At 42.2% G+C, this 21,499-nt stretch overlaps 1 protein-coding gene across 1 annotated transcript in view; it reads right to left on the reverse strand.

Moving 5' to 3' along the window:
• The window catches only part of HEATR3 (HEAT repeat containing 3), a 194,414-nt gene that overhangs the window by 623 nt on the left and 172,292 nt on the right, over positions 1 to 21,499 (reverse strand). Inside the window, exon 14 of the mRNA XM_086945442.1 lies at positions 468 to 644. Coding sequence (XP_086801568.1) covers positions 468 to 644 — 177 coding nt within the window. The remainder of the gene's footprint in view (positions 1 to 467; positions 645 to 21,499) is intronic.

A 21,499-nucleotide genomic window follows, 5' to 3' on the forward strand; every position in this document is an offset into this window, starting at 1 on the left:
CAAAGAGCTAACCATAACTATCTTGATAACTATGCCTTTTTGTATTATGGGCTTGAGATGCAGAAACATACGAAAATGTTTCAATTTATAAACACAGTGAAGAGCATGAATTCTAAAGGGTTGCACCTAATCCGATAAATGCTTAATGACTTATCTTTTATAAACACGCTTCTGTAATGATAGCATTTTTGTGTAAAAAAAAATAACTTAAAGGTGGAAAATAGATTTATTAAGCAAGAACCCAAGACCTCAATTATGGTTTCCTCACTGGGGAGAGTTGTTAATTTTACACAGCTGAAGTTAACAATTGCTGGGACCCCCATTAACAGGATTACAGGTTGTATCATGATGCAACCTGTAATCTCTGTTACAAACTCAGAATTCTGGAGTAACCATAATGAGATCTCTAGTGTTAAGGGCTGAGAAGTGTTGGAAACTCTATATGTATGACAAGACAGAATACATACCTTCATTTTGAAGACTGGCTGAAAACGTTTTAGTGTTTGGAGGAGTTTGATTTCAGATGCTGCCTTTTCACTTTCTTTCCCATCTGCAAACACATCAAAAATGGCGTCCAGCGCCTCTCCAGCAACAACTAGGCAAGGGTCATTGGTAGCAACCTCAAGAAGAAAATTACCAATTGCCTGTAATTACAGGATATTAGATGATTAGTGTTTATGAAAAAAAAGGTCATCTCATCATTCATCAACATGTGGTCCCTGAATAGAACAGCCGGAATACCAACCATTCAGCATTACTCATTGATTCAATATATCTCAGCAGGCTCAGCAGGCTGATGGTTCTGGCCCAGAAATGGATCCTTAAGTGGGTCACTCAATGCAGTCCAACTTGTAAATTACTTGTGACACATTCCGCCTAATGGCTCCGCTTTACAAACAAATAGTGTAAGAAATGAAGCTTTTCATCTGTCAGTATCTGTACCATGTTTACAGATAGGGAACTAAGCAGTCAGAAGATTGTACTTTTTAAAAGTAGGCACTATTTCCTATTTGCTACTACCACTGTCAAATGCAGCTTCCGTTTTGCTGAGGCACAGTCTCATGAGCCAGACATGGTTACTGGTGTTAGAAAATTAGATAGCACACAGTCTGTCATTAGTACTGCATCAGAGCTCATTCATTAGTCCAAGGATGACTTTCCAATGGCTCTGAGGTTTCTGCTGCAGATGACACACACATTTATGATTTGCTATTTTGTGTATTTGTAAAGCACACTATCAACTATGAGGGTAGCTTGGCACTGAGCAGGTGTGTTGGCCTAGTTAGTTAATTGAAAATCCGGGTTTGCAGCTTCTTACGGAATTCAAGAAGTGAGGAGGCAGCTCTGATGTGAAGCGGGAAGCCGTCCCACACTTGACGAGTGATGTAAGAGTATATGAGTAAGAGTTGCGTGTCGTCAGCATAGGAGAGGATGTTGATGTGTGTAGATAACGCTGCCCATAGGAATCATATGCATACCTCAGAAGATTCTATGAAGTGTAAAGCCATTAAATCTCATCTTTTCCCTATGTCATAGACCTTACTGTTCTCTTTCAGTCTCCTCCTAACATCCGCTACAGTCAGCGCTGGGACACTCCTTTGCTGTGGCAGCTGTGCACTCTACAAAACTCGTATCATGCAGCATGGATGACAGTTCTCTCTACTGCTTGATGCCCCTATGTTGCTAGATTGGCGGCAGTAAAATGGGCATTACCGATTCATGCACTAGGGGGAGCATTTGCGTTTTTTTTGTACTGGAGCTCATGCACTTCACGCTCCATCATATTTTTTTAATTTCTTTCAACTCCGAAATATCCTTGGGATTTGAAGCATCCATGTATACTTATATCTTTATGTTCAAATATGAACACGAATATACCTTATCTGGCTCTCTGTGTTAAAATCATATTTGAGATACATTAATGACATTTTTTATTGTGGGCCAAATCTAGACAAAAATTGCTGATTAATATCGAAATACTGAATTCAATCTTTCAATTTAATAAATGTGTGGTGGTTCATGTGTCAGGCAGCTGAGAAATCTAGGAGAATCCATGCTTGTAGTTGAACGGTGTCCAGGGCTGAGTAGAGGGATATATATATATATATATATATATATATATATATATATATATATATATATATATATATATATAACTGTGCAGCTTCCATGCCTCTTCCTGTTCGGAAGCCCGACTGGTGATCATATAGTAGGTTGTTAGCGTACAAGTAATCTTGAAGTTGTTTGGCGATTACATTTTCCAATGAAACTGCTGATGAATGACAGATTGGAGACTGGTCTGAAAAAGAAAATAGCAATCGGGTCTACTGATGGTTTTTTAAAACAGGGGGATGATGATTGGTTATTTTAGCACAGCAGGTAACCTTCCTTGTGCAACAGAGGTGCTGCTGATTTCCCCTTATTTGAGGGCCAATGACTGAAAGAACTCCTTAATCCACTTATCTGCACATGGGCAGATTGGGATGTTTGAAGCATTTTTGGAGCGCATCCACCCACTTATTTTATTTTTTATTGAACTTATATTGCGCACAGCTACCCGCAGTGGGTTTCCCGGCGCCAGGGACAGACTGGAGAAGAAAACAGGCAACTGCAGAAAGGGAGACACTAGACCGGAAAAATTTAGAACAGAAGAGTCTTCAGTTTTTTACGGAAAGCCAGAAGATTCGTTTCTGTTTTAAGCGCCAACGGGAGAGCATTCCACATCTTGGGTCCCAGATATGCAAATGAGCGGCCTCCCATTTTTGCCAATCGGATTCTGGGAATCACAAGATTGCCATTGTTGGATGACCTCAGAAGGCGGCCAGGCAGATATGGCTGCGCAAGATTGTGCAAGTAGGCAGGAGCAGAACCTTGACGAATCTTGAAGAGGATGCACAAAGTTTTAAAGGCCACCCGATCCGAGATTTTTAACCAATGGAGGTCACGTAGAGCCTGCATTGCGGACGTTCTCCGTGGGACATTACGCAGCAGGCGGGCAGCTGAGTTCTGTACAACATGGAGTTTATTGATTGTAGCTTTATCTGCTCCTAGATAAAGCACATTGCCATAGTCGATATGGGACATCACAAGGGCCTGTACGACAGTTCTACGAGTGGACTCGGGCAACATCCATATGATCTTCTGCAACCAGCGAAGGGTGTTGAAACAGATTGCAGCGACCTTAGTTGCCTGCTGCCTCATCGAGAGTTTGTCGTCGATTAGGACACCGAGGTTGCGAGCAACAGGCACGGGGGTAGGCAGAGGACCCATATCACTGGGCCAGTGTCTTGAACCCCAAAGATCTTTTTGTTTGCCTAGTATGATCACCTCGGTCTTGTCTCCGTTGAGCTTTAACAGATGCGTTTGCATCCAAGCTGCAACGCGAGAGAGGCCGGTTTTAAGGGCAGAAGTGTCCTGAGCCCTGCTGCTAGACAAAGAGAACACAATCTGCGTGTCGTCTGCGTATGAATATATAGACAAGCCGGCATCCTCTACGATGGAAGCAAGTGGTCTGATGTAAATATTGAACAACAAAGGGCTCAATATAGACCCTTGAGGGACGCCGTAGGCAGAGGAATGAGTCGCAGATTCAGCTTTGTTTGAGAAAAGCTGAAAGGTGCGCTCATTAAGAAATGAAGACACCCAGGCGAGCGCTGATCCAGCAACGCCAAGGGAACCGAGAGATTCCAGTAAGATGGAGTGGGACACGGTATCGAAAGCAGCGCTTAAGTCAAGAAGAATCAGCGCAAAGGTCTCACCGCCATCGATACCGTGTCGGAGTCGCTCAGTTACCCCAAGGAGTGCGGATTCGGTGGAATAATTAGCGCGAAAGCCTGATTGGGATGGATGGAGATATCCCATGTTTTCAACAAACTCATTAAGCTGGGTGTTAACATGACGCTCTAAGATTTTAGAACAGGCTGGCAGCAGGGATATAGGCCTGAAGTTGGCAAGATTTGTGATGTCAGCACCAGATTTTTTAAGCAGGGGGACGACCATGGCATGTTTCCAGTCCTGTTCCACCCGAGATTCAGTGAGAGAGACGTTTAACAGCCTCATTAGGAATCTTCGTGGTTCAAGGTCAAGTTGTTTGAGTATCTTCATGGGGACTGGGTCCCGCGGAGAACCTGACCTGATGCTTTTTAAGCAGGATAGGAAGGAAGAGTCATCGAATGGTATCCAGTTGTAGATAAACTCAGTGGGGGAGGTGAAGGTATTACAGGACGGACCGTGTTGAGAGGAGTCAATTGGAGGAGGAAGGGAAGCAAGAGATTGATAGATGCCCTCAACCTTAGGTATAAAAAAGTCTGCAATGGCATTACATTGTGTGCCATCTAAAGCCGGCAGCGCGGGGACGGTATCAGCTCCTGTGAGTTTCTTAACTGTGGCAAAGAGAGTTCGAGGACAATTTTGCTCTGAAGTGATTGTGGAGGCAGTGTAGGAGGCCTTAGCACGTTTGCAGTTTGCATGATAAAGTTTTAATTCTTCTTTGTAGATCACTTTAGAGGAAGCGGAGTAGGAAACCCTCCACTTCCTCTCCAGGGCTTTACATTTGGAGCGTTGGATTTTCAGCTCCTCCGAGTACCAAGGTGCTGGTGGGCGCAAGGATCTATATTTGCTGCTGGATCGAGGGACAAGAGCCGATACTGCATCTGTCAACCAATCAGAGATGGAGACATTCAGATTCTGATCAGTATTGATGGAGGATGGAATAGACTCAGTTAGACGCAGATTAAAATCAGCTATGTTAAGCCTGTCCCAGCGATAAGATGATTTAATTTCTTCCACATGGACCCTGGCTGAGTATAAAGCAGGTGGTAGTACAAAGTGTATCGCATATTGATCCGACCAGACAAGCGGGCGGGCAGAGTGGGTGCAGTCAAATGAGAGAGTAGAAATGATTGGATCCAAAAGATGGCCAGCATGATGAGTGGCTCCGGAGTTACAGAGTTTGAGGTTAAAAACCTCAAGGTCAGAGAGAAAGACTTTATTAAGGGGGTTGTTGACATCATCGAAATGAATGTTTAAATCACCAAGAATGGTGAAATTATTTGATTTTAGTAGAGTTGCTGATAGGCAATCAATAAGTGAGGGAATCCAAGGTGCGGCGTTTCCGGGCGGCCGATAAATTAGCAGACCGGAGAGCGTCATTCGAGGATTAATCGTCAGTTTGAACAGTGCAGCCTCACTACCTGGAAGATGTAAAGATTCCAGTTTGCATTGATAAATGGATTTAAAAATGATTGCAATTCCACCACCTTTACCTGAGGGTCTGTCCTGGTGCAGCACAACATAGTTGGGAGGGACAGCTGCGGCAATGTCCGGACCCGAGCTGGCCTGAATCCAAGTCTCGGTCAGGAACAGAGCGTCAGGGGATTCCTCAGTGATAAAATCGAAGATGTTTAATTTGTTCTTAGGAAGCGATCTACAATTTAGGCTCCAAAAATGGAGAGGGGACGGGGAAGTAGTAGGACCCTTGGTTGGCTTCCTTTTTCCCCTATAGTGCTTAGCGCTCTGCTGTGTCTTAGAGAGCTGCATTTTGCCCTTGGGACCACGTCCATCTGTTTGAAGATGAAGAAGGATGTGCTGAGAAGTGGAGGGTCTAGAGCTGGAAAGTTGGATGTCATAGGGCTACTATTTAGTTTGTTATTAAATGAGGTCATTTTCTTTGTGAAAAAGGTGAGAAATTCCTTACATAGCTACTTTGAAAATATATTTGACAGCATGTTTTCCGGGGAGATTTCTCTAAACATTTTAAAGAGCTTGTCAGTAGCATTGGTAGATTTCAGTACACGTTAGGTACAGAAACCCTTCTTGATTCTGTTGATAGCTTTGTGATAACCTCTCATACCAATTTTGCATTGAATCTTGTCCACTTTCACTTACATGAAGGTCCATTCTAGTTTACAACCTATTGTTTTTAGTTCTCCTAGTTCAGCATTAAGTCATTTGCTGGCTTATTTGTTTTCCTCTGATTTGGTATATTTCCAACAAATATGGGCAAGCATGTCTAGTGCATTAACTATGTTATTTCATAGCTGAATGAGAAGTTCATTGGGTATTTGATGAGTAGTGGGGATTGTCCTGAATTCCAGCACAAGTTAGATAAAAGTCACAGAGACGAAGTCTAGCCAAAAGATCAACTATAATTTTTGTCATTTCAGAGGGGTGATATTGTGTACTACATTGGTGCTTGGATCACAGAGTGACCCGACTATGAAACTGGAGGTTACTTTAGACACATTAAGGTTCCATGTCATAATCAGATCAAACCTATAGCAAGCCTTGTGCATATGCGAATAAACCAACTGAGAAAATCCTAGGCGGTTTGTTTTCTATGAAGCATGATGTTTGGTTGTGAGAAGTTGGAAAATAAAAATAGATTAAAATTGCCCAAGATTTGAACTTTACAGGCTCCGGATTGTAAATGCAGGGTAAAATTCAGGAATCCTTCTAGAAATTAGGTGTTATATGCTGTGCCCATAGGCTCTAGATCCAATGACCCATGAATTGGCCTTGATTGAGTAACGGATGGATACTGCATCAAATGAATTTTTTTTTATGCCACAATCCTCACTACAGATTAACAATGTATGATGAATCTTAGCCATTTCGCACCACTTTGTGTTGTTCTGTTTCTGCATATAGTGTTATAATGCAAAGTAAGCAGTCCCTTAGTTAATAGGGGAGAGTAATAAGAAAACCTTAAAGACTGGTATTTTCAATTTTTAGAAGTTTCCTGAATTCTAAACCGTGTTTTAGAGCTAAAACTGCATTGATAATTTCCTTCTGGAATGGGTCACATGGAAATTGTCACATTGTTCACCTTGTGCACTGCTGGATAGCCTGCATATTGTCTGAATGAAATTACTTCTAAATGAATACAATTTATAAAGTATCCTTGCAACTTTGCAGATGGTTTGGATCTCTTGATTTTCTCTTGATTCTTTTCTTGAGTTTTGCTCTGTATTAAATAATGTGTATTGAGCTACAAAGAAATATGTTGCTTATAATAAGAGATAACTGAAGAAATTTGTTGCACTAAAACATCATGCAACGTGATATACTGATAATGCCACATACAAACATGCCATAATTCAGAATGCAAATCAAAAAGATCCAACTGATTAGGTTATTAACAGTCTTAACTGGTAAGAACACGGAATCCAGCAAATTGCAGGCTGTTTGCAGACAAAATTGAATAGTGATCAAGTCACTCTCACTTTTGGTTGCAATTATGCAAATAAGTATAATCTTTCATTTAGCAAAGAGGACAGGTCAATAAAATCAGCAAAGAATCAACCTTCAAGGGTTCTTAAGAATGGAAAACAAATCTAATTATTAAATCTTTCCAAACAAACCAACAAAAAAACAGTGCTAATACCAAACTTCAAAAGAAAAATAATGGTTGATTATAAAAATTGTGACGAAAGACTGAATGTTTTTCTACTAGGGGACCCTAGTACAGAGGCGCAACTAGAGCCAAATTTCGGTGGGGGGGGGGTTAAGAAAATAATTTCGGGGGGGGGGGGGGGGGGGGGGGCTGAACCTTTAATCAGTAGGCAGAGTGGAGATGCAGAGGCTCTTAGAAGGGGTGAAACAACTGCAAGGCCTAATTAACATTCAAATGGTCTTTTAAAGACTTGTGAAACGTTCGGGTGCGGCTCTATGTGTGCCCGGGATCTGTCTCATCCCGGCCTGCCACACACGATGGGGGGGGGGGGGGGGGGGGGGGGGGGGGGGCTGAAGCCCGGTGAGTCTAATGGGTGTTGCGCGCCTGCCCTAGTATATTTTGGCCTGAAGTCCGTATGGGAATGCAATCTTATTCATCGCTGGAGTGTAATATCTCTGGATCTTTGTAATTAAAAAATTCATCTGTCTATGGGGTTTCTCAGCCTCCAACTAGATGGTTATTATTATGGGTGATGTTGTGCTCTTGAAGTCAATCACTGTGGACACTATCTCAAAAAACGATTAAATCTATGAACCTGTATAGCAGGCAATCCCAAATGGATACTTGCTTGTGTTTACAGACAAAATCCCATGTAACAGCCATGTGGGACAACATTTCCTTATGACAAATAAAATCACTAACCGATGCTGCCTCTCCTCCTAAGAGGGATGAAGCAAAGAGAAGAAAGTCGGGAGAGTGATGGCCTACCATCTATGGGAAGGCAACACCACTTAAGGTAGAAATTAAGCTACAGTCCGAAAGCAATACATCACCCAAAAAGAAGGTGGTGCATAGTGGTTGCACTGACAGCACCTGGTGTACACCGACACATGGAAGTAATTGCAATGAGGAAGGTAGTTTTAGGGGCGCGCAGCCTTAAAAAGAACAGCTGGGTGACTGCTTCGCCTGGGACAGCCCAGACCTCACAAAAGCTCAGAGCTTCTTTGGCATCAGGGATCATTCCAGGAGTGTTGCCCCCGTAGAATACCGACCAGAAATTGTTCTTTTCAGCAGGGTGGACACTGTACCTGTTAAGTGGTCGAGCAGAGCTTCCAATGGATTGCTGAACACAAACAGTCCCCAGTAAACATGACCGTAGTTGGTTAGGTTCAGTCCCTGGAACCAAGTATTTCCACAAATCAATTAGCCTACAGCCTCTTCCTTCGTCAAGAGGGATACTGGAAGAAAGTACCAGTCACGTACGGGCAGTAATTAAGAGCGGACCAATCAACTTGCTTTCCTAGTTCAACATTTTATGGGGTTCCTTCAATTAAACACAAAATAGCCACAGTATGATCCGCTCTTGTTAGGCCTAGGACTATGAAGCCCTTCCTGAGCTGGTTCCAACCAGTTCAGGCACAAATGTTCACTGAGTATAGACCTGTAATGAGAAAACAAGGGAAACCCAATATTCAAACCTGGGGTGCCTATTAGTATTTTAAGAAAAGAAAATAAGTTACTTACCTGTAAATTCAGTTATCCAGTATTGGAATCTTTCATAGATTCACATACCTGAATCATTCCCCGTCGCCAAGGCGGGAGTCCCACGGTATATAAAAAAGCAGTGCCAATAGCAAACTATAGTAGTAGGCCTAAGAGAAAGGCCTGAGGCCTAAACTGCAGTAGCCTATCTTACCTCCTTTTGCCAAAAAGACCAAGAACTTTGTCCCAGCCAATCAGCTTACAGCACCCTCTAGAACCCTCTCTGCAGAGCCAGTTCTCCTCAGATTTTCGTTAGCACAAGTGGGAAATGAGTATCCCAAAATTAGAGAACTGACTCTCCGGGGAAGAGGGTGGGTGCATGTGAATCTATGAAAGTTACCAATACTGGATAACTGACGTTACAGGTAAGTAACTTGTTTTCTCATCCAGTATTGGGGTATCTTTCATAGATTCACATGCCTGAATCAGAGTAGCAAGCAGTATGCCAGGTAAAAGTCGGTTGCGGATGGTGGGAGACTTATAATGATACAGTCCCATTAACATTATATTTACCAACCAAAAATTGTGAAGTAAGCACATTGCTAATGATAAAACATGACTAAATCCCAAAGAGTAGTCATATAATATTAATCAGGAAGAGTAACATCACACATAATAAGTAGGCAATCTGTAATACGTTTACATCTTTACATACACAGATCTATTGAAAAGCACAGTTTTACCATAAAATGAAGGGAACACTGGTTAACTGAAGCTGTTCTTATGGAAACAGATGACGTGAGACCGCTTGACCAACTGCAGCATCTTCTTGACTTGCAGATTGCAGGCAGTAATGTCTTGTAAACGTGTGGGCATTCTTCCATGTCGCAGCACAGCAAATATTTTCTAACGTCACTCCTGCAAACAATGCTGTAGACGCCGCTACAGTTCTTGTAGAGCGAGACCTGACAGTTGTTGGATTTGACATGACAAAAATGGATCGCGGAGGCAATCCACCTGGAAATTGTGGCTTTAGTGACCGTTTTCCCCAGCGTAGCTTGGCCATAAGCAACGAATAATTGATCTGATTTTCTGAAGTTTCTTGTTCTTTGAAGATAAAACTTCAAACATTGCTTGATGTCCAATGAATGCAGTGTTCTTTCCGCTGGAGTAGTAGGATTTGGGAAGAAAACTCGTAATTTCACTGGCTCGTTTAAATGGAACGGAGAAGGCACTTTGGGTATAAAAGTTGGATTCGTTCGAAGAGTGACATAATCCTGAGAGAAGTGCAAGAAGGGTTCTTTTATAATGAAAGCCTGAATTTCTCCTACTCTTCTGGCAGATGTCAGAGCTAGAAATAAGGCGACCTTCCATGTTAGATACTTGAGGTGGGCTTTGTGAATAGGTTTGAATGGGTGCTTCATCAGCTGTGAGAGGACCGTGTTGAGCTCCCATTCCGGTGGGGAAGGCTTAACCAGAGGATAAGCCCGGAAAAGACCTCTCATGAACTGTTTTATTAACGATGAAGAACATAGTGAGGGAATGTTAGATACCTTCCTGAACCTGGATAGAGCTGCTAGATGGACCTTTATTGAAGAAAAAGAAAGATCAGAGCGAGCCAAATGTAAAAGGTAAGGAAGAATTTTTTCTGCAGGAGCTTCAATCGGGTGTAAAGTGTTTGAGATACACCAGGAGCAGAATTGCTTCCATTTAAGACGATAAGTCTTCAATGTGCTTTGGGCTCACGCCCTTTTCAAGATGTCACAGCAATCCTGAGGAATTTGGAGGTGCTGAAACTCTAAGAAGTCAGGAGCCATGCATATAATTTCAGAGACTGAGGGTCTGGGTGAAGTATCTGACCCTCGTTGCGTGATAGCAGTGTTGGAGCTGTTAGAAGTTTGACTGGAGGCTCCTGTGATAGCAACATGAGCTCCTGAAACAGGGGCCACCTGGGAGCAATTAGGATGAGATGGCAGCTCTCCAGCTTCATTTTGCGCAACACTTTTGGAATCAACGGGATCGGAGGAAAGGCGTAAGCATAAATCCCTGACCATCGCATGGACTGGGCATTCCCTCTTGATCCCTGTTGAGGGTATCGGCTGGCGTAATACCAGCATTTCTTGTTTTGCTGTGTTGCGAATAAGTCCAACGTTGGCTTGCCCCATGCCTGGAACACTAACCAATTGAGTGTTGTCCAGTTCCCACTCGTGACAATCTGACAAGGATCTGCTGAGCTTGTCCACTAGGGTATTGTGGAGTTATGTTGTGAAGTGTTAGCCATTCCCATAACTCCTGAGCTTCCTTTGATAGTGTAGCTGATCTTGTTCCTCCCGGCTTGTTTACATAAAATATGCTGGTGGTATTGTCCGTTCAGACCAGGACTGAAGACCCTGAGATTCTGGGAAGGAACGCTTGTAGGGATAGAAAGATGGCTCTCAATTCCAGACTGTTGATGTGACATTGTCTGTATTTCTGAGAACATTTGCCCTGCACTTGTAAGTCTTGGAGATTACCTCCCCAGCCCTCCATGGACGCATCTGTCGTCAGAACGAAGTACGGAGGAGTTTGCAGGAATGAGAGTCCTTGCTTCTGATTGCACAGTTGCGCCCACCATTGAAGAGCATCTATCATGCGTGGGGTTACTTTGATGATGTTGTTGAAGGAACCTGTCGCTTGCTCCCACTGAAGATGTAGTTCCTCCTGCAGAGGTCGCCTTTTCAGACGTGCTAGTGGGATGAGATTTATGGCCGAAGAACATATTCCCAGAAGTGAAGCGAACAGGCGAACAGAAAGTGACTTTCTTTTGACACTTTTATGGCTAATTTCTGCAGACGGAGTTGCCTTTCTTGAGACAAGAATGCTCTGCATTGTATTATATCCAGACGAGCGCCCAGGAAAGGCAGGATTTTTCTTGAAAGTAATTGGGATTTGCTCTTGTTCACAGTGAGACCCAGGGATGCAAAGAGACTGCGACACGTCGTTCTGTACTTTGAGGGACCTTTGATTAGCCAATCGTCCAAGTACGGAAAGACCTGGATTCCTGAAGAGCGTAACGCTGCCGCTACCGGAGCCAGGCACTTCGTAACAATCCTTGGAGACGATTTGAGGCCAAACAGGAGTACCTTGAACTGATAATGGGCGCCAGCCACAGTGAAACGGAGATACCTTCGATGTTTTGGGTGAATTGGGATGTGAAAGTTGGAGTCTTCCATGTCCAAAGAAGCCATAAAATCTCCCTCGTTCAGGCAGCTTAGAATCTCTGATAGAGTGACCATGCAAAAACCCTGCTTCTTGAGATATCTGATGAGATTGCGCAAGTCCAAGATCGGTCGCCATTCCCCTGATTTCTTCTTTATGAGGAAAAAACGGGACTAGAAGCCTGTCCGCCTCTGAAGAACTGGAACCTTTTCTATAGCATTCTTGAGGAACATTGAATGGACCTCCTTGAACAGTAAGTGAAGACGAAGGGGAGGGGGTCCCCTGGGCTGAGTAGTTGGTGGTTTGGTGACAAACTCTAGGGTGTGTCCATGTTGAACGAGGTCTAGCACCCATTTATCGGATGTAATCTGCTGCCACCGGTGTAGAAAGCCAGATATTTTCACGCCCACTGGGAGGTAAGGAAATAAGGGTGGCGCCCGGCTGTTCTCACTGTTTTCTGTGAGTATCTCACCCTTGATTGTTGGGAGTGTTTTCGGCCTCCTTGGCAAGAGAAACTAGCCGTACCAGACTGGCTGTAGGAAGACTGATAATTCTGCCGGTATTGAGGCGGATATTGTCTGTTTTGTTAGTAATAGCTTCCTCTAGAGGAGTATCCACGTCCTCTAGCACCTCTAAAAGATCCCCGCTTGTACTGCAGAGAACCCAAGGATCTTGCGGTATCAGTGTCCGTTTTGATTGCCTGGAGGGCTTCGTCTACGTGCTTCCCAAACAAAGATTCGCCATCATAGGCCATATCCAGAATCTTTAGTTGGACCTCAGGCCGAAAGGTGGTAGCCTTTAGCCAGCCCTGACGCCTGAGAACTGCAGCCCCTGTCAGTTGTCTAAAATTCATATTTGCAATATCCAAAGCGCAGTCGATTGTTTCTGCAGCTGCACGCTCCCCTTCCATCAAGATCTTCTGAGCCTCCTGTCGTTTATCTTCTGGGATTAGATCAATCAGACCAGCCATGTCTGACCACATTTGGCGATCATAACGTCCTATGATCGCCAAAGAATTTGTTGCCCTGATTGAAGCGGCAGCCATGGTGGAATTTCTTTTACCGATAAGGTCCAAACGACATCCCTCTTTATCTGTTGGCGTAGTGATGGGAGTGGCTGGGTTTTTTGATCTTTGTTGTGCGGCCTGCAAAATGACTGAATCTGGCCACGGGTGTCAAGTAAGGCATGAAGGGCTCCTGAGAGGAGCACGATATTTTTTATCAATCCGTGGAAGCACGGCAGGTACAGAAGCAGGATTTCTCATTACCTTGATGCCCTCCTTCCATATGTAGTCTACAATAGGAATGGCCCCGGACACCTTCATAGTCTCTTTAAAATCATTAAGAAAACACTCAGACTGTTCCACTGTTACCAGCAGTTGAAATCTACTCGCAGCTCGCTGCATAAGATTGTGAAATCGACCTATGTCTTCAGGTGGTGAGTCTGAAGGTTGTGGAGTTGGTGGAGACGGCATGGGGATAACAATCATCCCACAGATCCAAAGGAGGATTATCTGGTAATTTGCCTTCCTCTACTTCTTCATCCAAAGAAGTATCTGGAGTCTGAGTAGGCAAAGTTGGTTGCTGAGGTTCCGCGACATAGGTGCTGGAATCTCAGGTTGAGGAATAGGGTCCGGAACTGCTGCAGGCTGAAGTGGAGAAACCACCTGCTGTGTTGGAAAGCATGGTCTATAGTCTGCCAACATGGCCTGTAAATCCTAGATGAGGCTTGGTGGCAGATGGCTGGACTCTGAAGCACGAGACTGTCTCTGGTATGCTGTACGATGAGGAACTACAATGTCTTCTTGATAGTAATGTTCAGCGTACTCATTATCCTCCTCATCATCTTGACATTTAATGTTCAATTCCTAAGAATGGTGAGCAATCCCAAACGCTCCTTCGTTATCATCATAGTCATCCTCTCCATGAGCATAAGTCTCGAGGAGGTGAGATGACGTAAGCGGCGGGATATAAGAACATTCTTGCTTCTGGACAGATGTTAGTTGGAAAGTCTTTGAGGAAACCGGCGTAGAAAATGCCTGTATTGTGACTGGAAAGGCTGTCAGGACTCTAAGGTGCACAACATAAAACTGAGCAAGCTCTTAATTCGTTTGACTTTTTTTGTTTATATTTCAACCATTAAATTTTCATTTTGTAAACATTTTTTACATGTAATTACTTTTTAGAAAAGTTCACAGCGTACATTGTTACAAATCATTACAAATCATAGTCAGAACATAAAGGCTACATAAAATTCGAATAAAGGTGCTTAGTATGAACACATGGCTCGCAGGAACATCCCTTTTTGTTCCAAGTAACCTGCTGAACACGACCCCTGACGAAGGGGCCACTAAGGGTCCCGAAATGCATTGGGTTCTTATGTGTTCATACTAAGCACCTTTATTCGAATTTTATGTAGCCTTTATGTTCTGACTATGATTTGTAATGATTTGTAACAATGTACGCTGTGAACTTTTCTAAAAAGTAATTACATGTAAAAAATGTTTACAAAATGAAAATTTAATGGTTGAAATATAAACAAAAAAAGTCAAACGAATTAAGAGCTTGCTCAGTTTTATGTTGTGCACCTTAGAGTCCTGACAGCCTTTCTGGTGTCAGGCTTAATACAGGTTCTATAGGGTGTGGCAGGCATCAATCAAAGGTAGCACACAATTTTTGTTAAAACGCCCTCACAATTTGAATACTGTGTGCAGTACCCACACACATACATTTTGTATTGTGACTGGAGGCTTTGTAGAAGCGGTGTCTAATGATATCTGTGGCACCGTAGACAATGGAGACATTGGTGATTGAATCGTTGCCATAGGACTCTTAATGGCCGTTGTCGTCGTCTGGCTTCGTCGATGGGACCATCGTCTACGGAATAGTCGTCGACGGACTCGACGTCGACAGGCTAGACGCCGACGGGCTCGACCTAGTAGACTGGATCACCGTTGACGGGCTTGACTTAGTCGATGAGACGGTCGTCGACGGATTAGACTTCTTAGTCGACGGCACTGTAGAGGTTTTTGTCGACGTCGATGACGGAGGCCTTGTCGACGGTACCTTCGTTGACGAGTGCTTAGACTTCGATGACGAGGCTGTCGTCGACGGATCGTCGACGATGATTCTTTTTGCCACAATGGAAATCCTAGTTGACAGGATAGGAGAGGAGAGGTAATTGGTAGTGGTGCTTCCTATAAGGAAAAGAACCGCACCTACACTAGCTATCGTAGATTGAATAGTAGTTTTTTCTTGGGCTCGTCTTTATGCGGATCCTTCTGCTTAATTGCAGCATCTAGAGACTTTGTGACAACGCTTTATTGGATGATAACCGTTCCAGATTTACAGAACGTCACAACTATTAGGGTGAAGCCTTTTATATCAAGACCATTATCTGTGACTTCAATTTCCGTTTGATATCTGATCCCTGGCGTTCACCCTTACCATATACATGCTAGGTTCCTGCTTTTTAAGCTACATGCTTATATAGACAAGACCTCAACGTTTCTTTTGGCAACTTGGCCTTTAAAGCCTTGAGAAAGTCATTGTACCAACTGATGGTACTGACGAAACAAGTGTCGGCTGTTCTTGTTGAATCTACATGACATGACTTCAAATAAAGAAAATTTATAATATGAACTTTTGGTTCTGTTATCCTGTCCAACAAGGAAGATTTCAAGACATCTAATTGAATTGATGTGTTTGTGTATTGTGACTATTAAGTCATTTAATGATTATTGGTGCACAAGGATTGTGCTCTTCTTGACGCCTTTCTAAAGCAAGATAGGAGAGGTGATAGCTGTGGTAGAAACTGCAGCCGTTGACGAAGGGGCAGAAGACGTAACAGAGATGGTAGTCATAGGAAAAGCTGAGGAGACAGAGCAGCTTTTACTCACAGTTTTATGCTCTTTAGATTTCTTGAGAGCTGAAGCTTCAGAGAAAGAAGATGGAGATCTCTGCGAAGAGCCAGAATGGAAGTGGGAGGTTTTGACATGTTTTCTCCCCTCACTTGAAGAACCATCTTGTGATCTTGCTCTTTTACTGGAGGTCGAAGCTTTGTCTAGGATATAAAGGTGCCCCCTATTTCTTTAAGGTCCAAGAGGAGGGGAAGTGCAAGCAAGAACTGTAAGACCGCTTGTCAGACCTATCTAGTTTATCAAAATGGCATTTACTCAATTATCAATTTACAAATATACAACACAGGAACAAAATTTCACATACAAATTGAAATCTCATTAGTTTCTGTTTTATTATTCGAAGTGCATATTTTTTCTTTCTATTTTCTTCCGATTACTGATTTTTCTTTTTTTTTTTAGTATAAGGACAGTTTGGAAAAGTTTTATTAACACAATTATAAACAAAGAAGGCAAAAGACATCAAACAAATGTTTCTCAGTGTTATACATTTTTCTTTCAGAAGACCCCCAATAAAAAGGAACTCAATTGAAAGCAGACTCCTACTGTCATTCTTCTTTCTCACCATTCATTCTTCACAAACATACTACCTCACAAACTCTACAAATAAAAAGCAACAACATCTGAGACAAAGGCCTATCACAGTAGCACTCTTAATTCTATATCTGTGTTTCCAGAGGCATTAATCCATACAGCTTATCTTTTTTGAGTTGATCAGCACCATTAGTAGACCATTATCAAAAATATGGACACACAGATAATGATATGAGGTGGCTGATTCTGGAACGTGTGAGAGTGATACCTGGCAATGATCCGACTAAAACGAGGAAACAGAGAAAATTATTGGATCTTTTCGCTGGACACTGTCCGTAAAGGACTTAATAAGGAAATAGTATGGGTAGTAACTACATGAAATATACCAATACATTTCCCCTTGACAACACGTGTTGACTTATGTGCACTAGCAAAACTGTGTCCATACACACATTGTCACGTCCCTTAGTTCTATCCTTCCCTACTGGTACAATCAGCTTAGAGGAGCGTAAACAGAGCCATAGCCCCCTGCACATATTGTATTGTAGAACTAGTGAGAATACAGTATGCCACACCTATTTTTAGTAAAACATCAGGCTTTAGCCCCCCTTTCTGCCCAACATTGAATTGTAGAATCTTTGAATTGTAGAACTAGTGATATCACACTATGCCACACCTATTATAATATTGGCATGTCATCATGCTCGGTCAGAAGAATCACATTAGCCCCTGAAGTTAATAATTTTTTAATACATGGATCCAGCACATAGGGTGAATAATATAGCAAGTTTGGCCAGATATTGCACACAGATTGGCACTGATATGTTTGGATCAGAGACCGCACACATATACATGCTAAACTGGCATGTCGAGTGTTTGTGAATATGCAATATCTTCCTTTCCAAGATGGCGCTTGTTAAATTCAGTGGAGATACGTCATAAAGGGATATTTCTAAATCTTTATGGGCGGGCCACATGAATAGTAGACCCCCCTTTTCCCGGTGCCGAATACTTCGATATTGCAACACAATATAGTGTGTAAGTTGGCAATCGTAGTACGAGGCTACCTGTTACATACATCTGTCTTTTTTTCAAACATGGCGCAGATTCTCCAAAATAGCACATAAAATCAGATCCTGTAATCGCCAATGTGACATGGTACTTACATTCAACACCTGCCACACGTTTTTTCGGAACGCATTATTAGTCAACTGTATAAAACTTGGGTTGACTTACTGCTGTGTAGAGCGTAGACATTTGAATAGAGCACAAAATGGTAATCAGTTTATTATACCATTGCTCCATTCCAACATGGCGCAGCATTATACCCACTTCAAGACGCAGAGATACAAGATATCGCGAGACTCCCCAGACCACAGTTAGACTTTATAACTGGCCATTACACACAGATGCGCACCCGATGGTATCCAGACGGTAGCAGGAGGCTGGGAGATTAGACTTTGAGGTAAGCCGCTTAGGCACAATGTGACAGCAGTAAGATATAAGACCCCAGTGTCTTAGCGGGCGTTACTAATACAGGCAGTTGAGAAAACACAGGACCACTAGGCCCGTGGCGCTTGCGCGTACCCCTGATACATAGCGAGTGACATTAGTTTAAGATCGGTACATCTTTACCAAACTAGCGCCTTCACTCCTGGCAGTAAGGGACATTGCTAAATTCAGTTAGGACCCCGATATATAGCGCGTGGTATTAGTCTGAGATCGGCACAGATTCACCAACAGAGTGTTTTTTCCACTGGCGGTAATGGAGATTGCTGAACTCTATTAGACACACAGCGCACCTCCCTGTGGGGGTGGCTAGGGGAAAAGCATACTCTTTCAAAAATCTAGGATAGAACATTTCCCCATAATCAGTTAAATGACAGCTACGGAGAGAAGTATACTCATCTCCCAGCTTTCGTGATTCATGTATAATTCCCAGCTGAGCAAACAATGGCATACATGATCTTTGCCCGCATATTAAGAGGCCTAAAATGAAAATACTGCATACTATGTCGCTATTACTTAAGCGCAGGTGACGATAGAGGTCCCAGATATAATGAAGTTTACCCATGACAATATACACCCGATACAACTGAGATTCATATACTAAAGAGATGATCTTACTATAATAAGAGTAGAAACTCTGGTTGACACATATCTCGCTTATATTGTAGATCTGCAGACTGCGGGGATACACAATCCTCAGACTACCTTACATTTATCTCAACTGATAGGAATAATACAAAATAGGTACTGTTACCACATACACCTGAAATACTATAATAGGTAAGAGTTTATGCTTATCACAGAGAATAAGAAACAGGAAGCCTACATTTTGCCTTTTTAACATCTAGAGTATCTTATTCCCTCACTGTGTCTTAGATCCAGTGTGAATTATTTCACCGACATCCTGTTAGGATCAAATAAATAGAAAGATATATACATTACTCTTAGCTGTAAGTAAGATACTCTAAAAGTATATAAACAAAAATGGATCAGATACACCATAACGCCTAATCACGAGATCATGTTTTTCATCCATAGTTATCGTCATTGAACTATTTTAAATAACTACCTGTTCGGAGCCTTTTGTAAAACAAAGACCTAACGATCTTGGGAACTCATAGTAAGTAGGCCCATTGGGACAAATGTACTTACAATCGGCATAACAGCACTAATCGAACATATTTAATTAACAGGCTGTGCTTCCCCCCTTCAGCTTTTTGCGTTGATATACAATGGAGAAAAACGTGACCCAGAAACACAGGACTGAGTCTCTAATCCTAGAAGAAATGTAGGTCAAAACAAAATAAGAATTGGAACCTTTATTCTTGGTGCAGGTCTATGGCACAAACTTTTATATCTATGCACATGGTGTTTTTCCACTATACTTTGACTAGCAATCTTGGAACGCTGGACTTTTCTTTTATCACTATATTCTTTCGTTATTGCACCTAATAGGTCTTAGACCGAGAATTGAAGTCCCTAGGTCACTGTAGTGGTTACTCTTTACTGCCATTTTGTACACAAATAGATGGTTTAAATATGTAAATAATTATGTTGTTACGTTCACATACAGCACAGGAATGTATAAAGGCATTGTAATATTGCAGATACTACGAACCCCCAGGATTTTAAAAATGAAAATGTATGTCTGTCGGCCCTGATGAAGGTGTTCTTACATCTGACTTCACCGAAACGCACGTAGGCCAAGCGCATACATCTGAGAACTCATCTAATATCTTTGTTAAGACAGAAGACACACTAGGAAGATGGATTAATGTCTCTGGAAACACAGATATAGAATTAAGAGTGCTACTGTGATAGGCCTTTGTCTCAGATGTTGTTGCTTTTTATTTGTAGAGTATGTGAGGTAGTATGTTTGTGAAGAATGAATGGTGAGAAAGAAGAATGACAGTATGAGTCGGTTTTCAATTGAGTTCCTTTTTATTTGGGGTCTTCTGAAAGAAAAATTTATAACGCTGTGAGAAACATTTGTTGGATGTCTTTTGACTTCTTTGTTTATAATTGTGTTAAGAAAACATTTCCAAACTGTCCTTATACTAAAAAAAGAAAAAGAAAAATCAGTAATACAGAAGAAAATAGAAAGAAAAAATATGCACTTTGAAATCTCATTAGTTTCTTTTTTATTATTCAATTTGTATGTGAAATTTTGTACCCGTGTTGTATATTTGTAAATTGATATTTGAGTAAATGCCATTTTGATAAACTAGATAAGTCTGACAAGAGGTCTTACAGTTCTTGGTCGAAGCTTTGCCATCATCATCATCAGAAGAAGATTTGAGCCACAATAGTACTCTGGCCTCCCTATTCCTTGGGGTATTAGAAGGGAAGGTGCGGCAGATCTTACTATTGTTTGCCTCATGCTTTGGATAGAGGCAATAAATACAGTCCTTATTTTGATCATCAACATGGACTCTTTTCTTGTCGCATGTTCTGCAAGGTCTAAACAAGGCCTTCTTGTCACGACATCCTGAAGTAGAGAAAAAACAGTAGACACTCAGGGAGACTCCCTTCCACACGAGGTGCGGTGAAAATCTGAGGAGAACTGGCTCTGCAGAGATGGTTCTAGAGGGTGCTGTAAGCTGATTGGCTGGGACAAAGTTCTTGGTCCTTTTGGCAAAAGGAGGTAGATAGGCTACTGCAGTTTAGGCCTCAGGCCTTTCTCTTAGGCCTACTACTATAGTTTGCTTTTGGCACTGCTTTTTTATATACCGTGGGACTCCCGCCTCAGCCACGGGGAATGATTTAGGCTTGTGAATCTATGAAAGATACCCCAATACTGGATAACATGGGTTCTTACAGGGCCAAATTGGTACAAAATAAAGCAAGGGCAGTTGGGTTTAAAGCAGTGTTAATCAATATGCCTGTACAAAAGAGGAATATAAAGGCAGTTAACGCCGGGCAGAGCATTAATAGGTAGTTATTTAATTGTAGACAGGGACACAGGTGAGCTTTTTTTTTCAAAGTGCGATATTTATTTATAAACAATATTGCAGCGTATTTCTGAGATTATAGTTCAAATGCTCACAAAAAAGTGACAGCAAGCATGAGGAGACGAGCGAGGTTGACTTTTAAAATATATACATTGCATTGGCAAGAAAGATAGAAACTCCTAGGTGCAATTTAAACAATAAAAGGAGTTTCTTGTTGTATAAGAGTAGTCGACGTTTCGATCTCACTGTACGGAGATCAGGACAAAAAGGAAGTGAGCAAGAGGAATCTATAAGAAAACAGTAAAATTAAGTATTTTAAAGGTAGTACACTGTGAAAATATACCTTTTTAGGGGTACAATGGTGCAGGGTCACTCTTTTGTCCACGGGTTCAAAAACCAGCAAAGTAGAGATCAGCACTTGAGTAGGAATAAATAACGTGTTTATTAATCACTCATGAGTGGGACCATGTCCACACAGCACTCAAGTGCTGGAGGAGGTAGTACACTGAAGTCAAA

This window comes from Lissotriton vulgaris, chromosome 12 (genome assembly GCF_964263255.1).
Source record: "Lissotriton vulgaris chromosome 12, aLisVul1.2, whole genome shotgun sequence".
Classification (NCBI taxonomy): Eukaryota; Metazoa; Chordata; class Amphibia; order Caudata; family Salamandridae; genus Lissotriton; species Lissotriton vulgaris.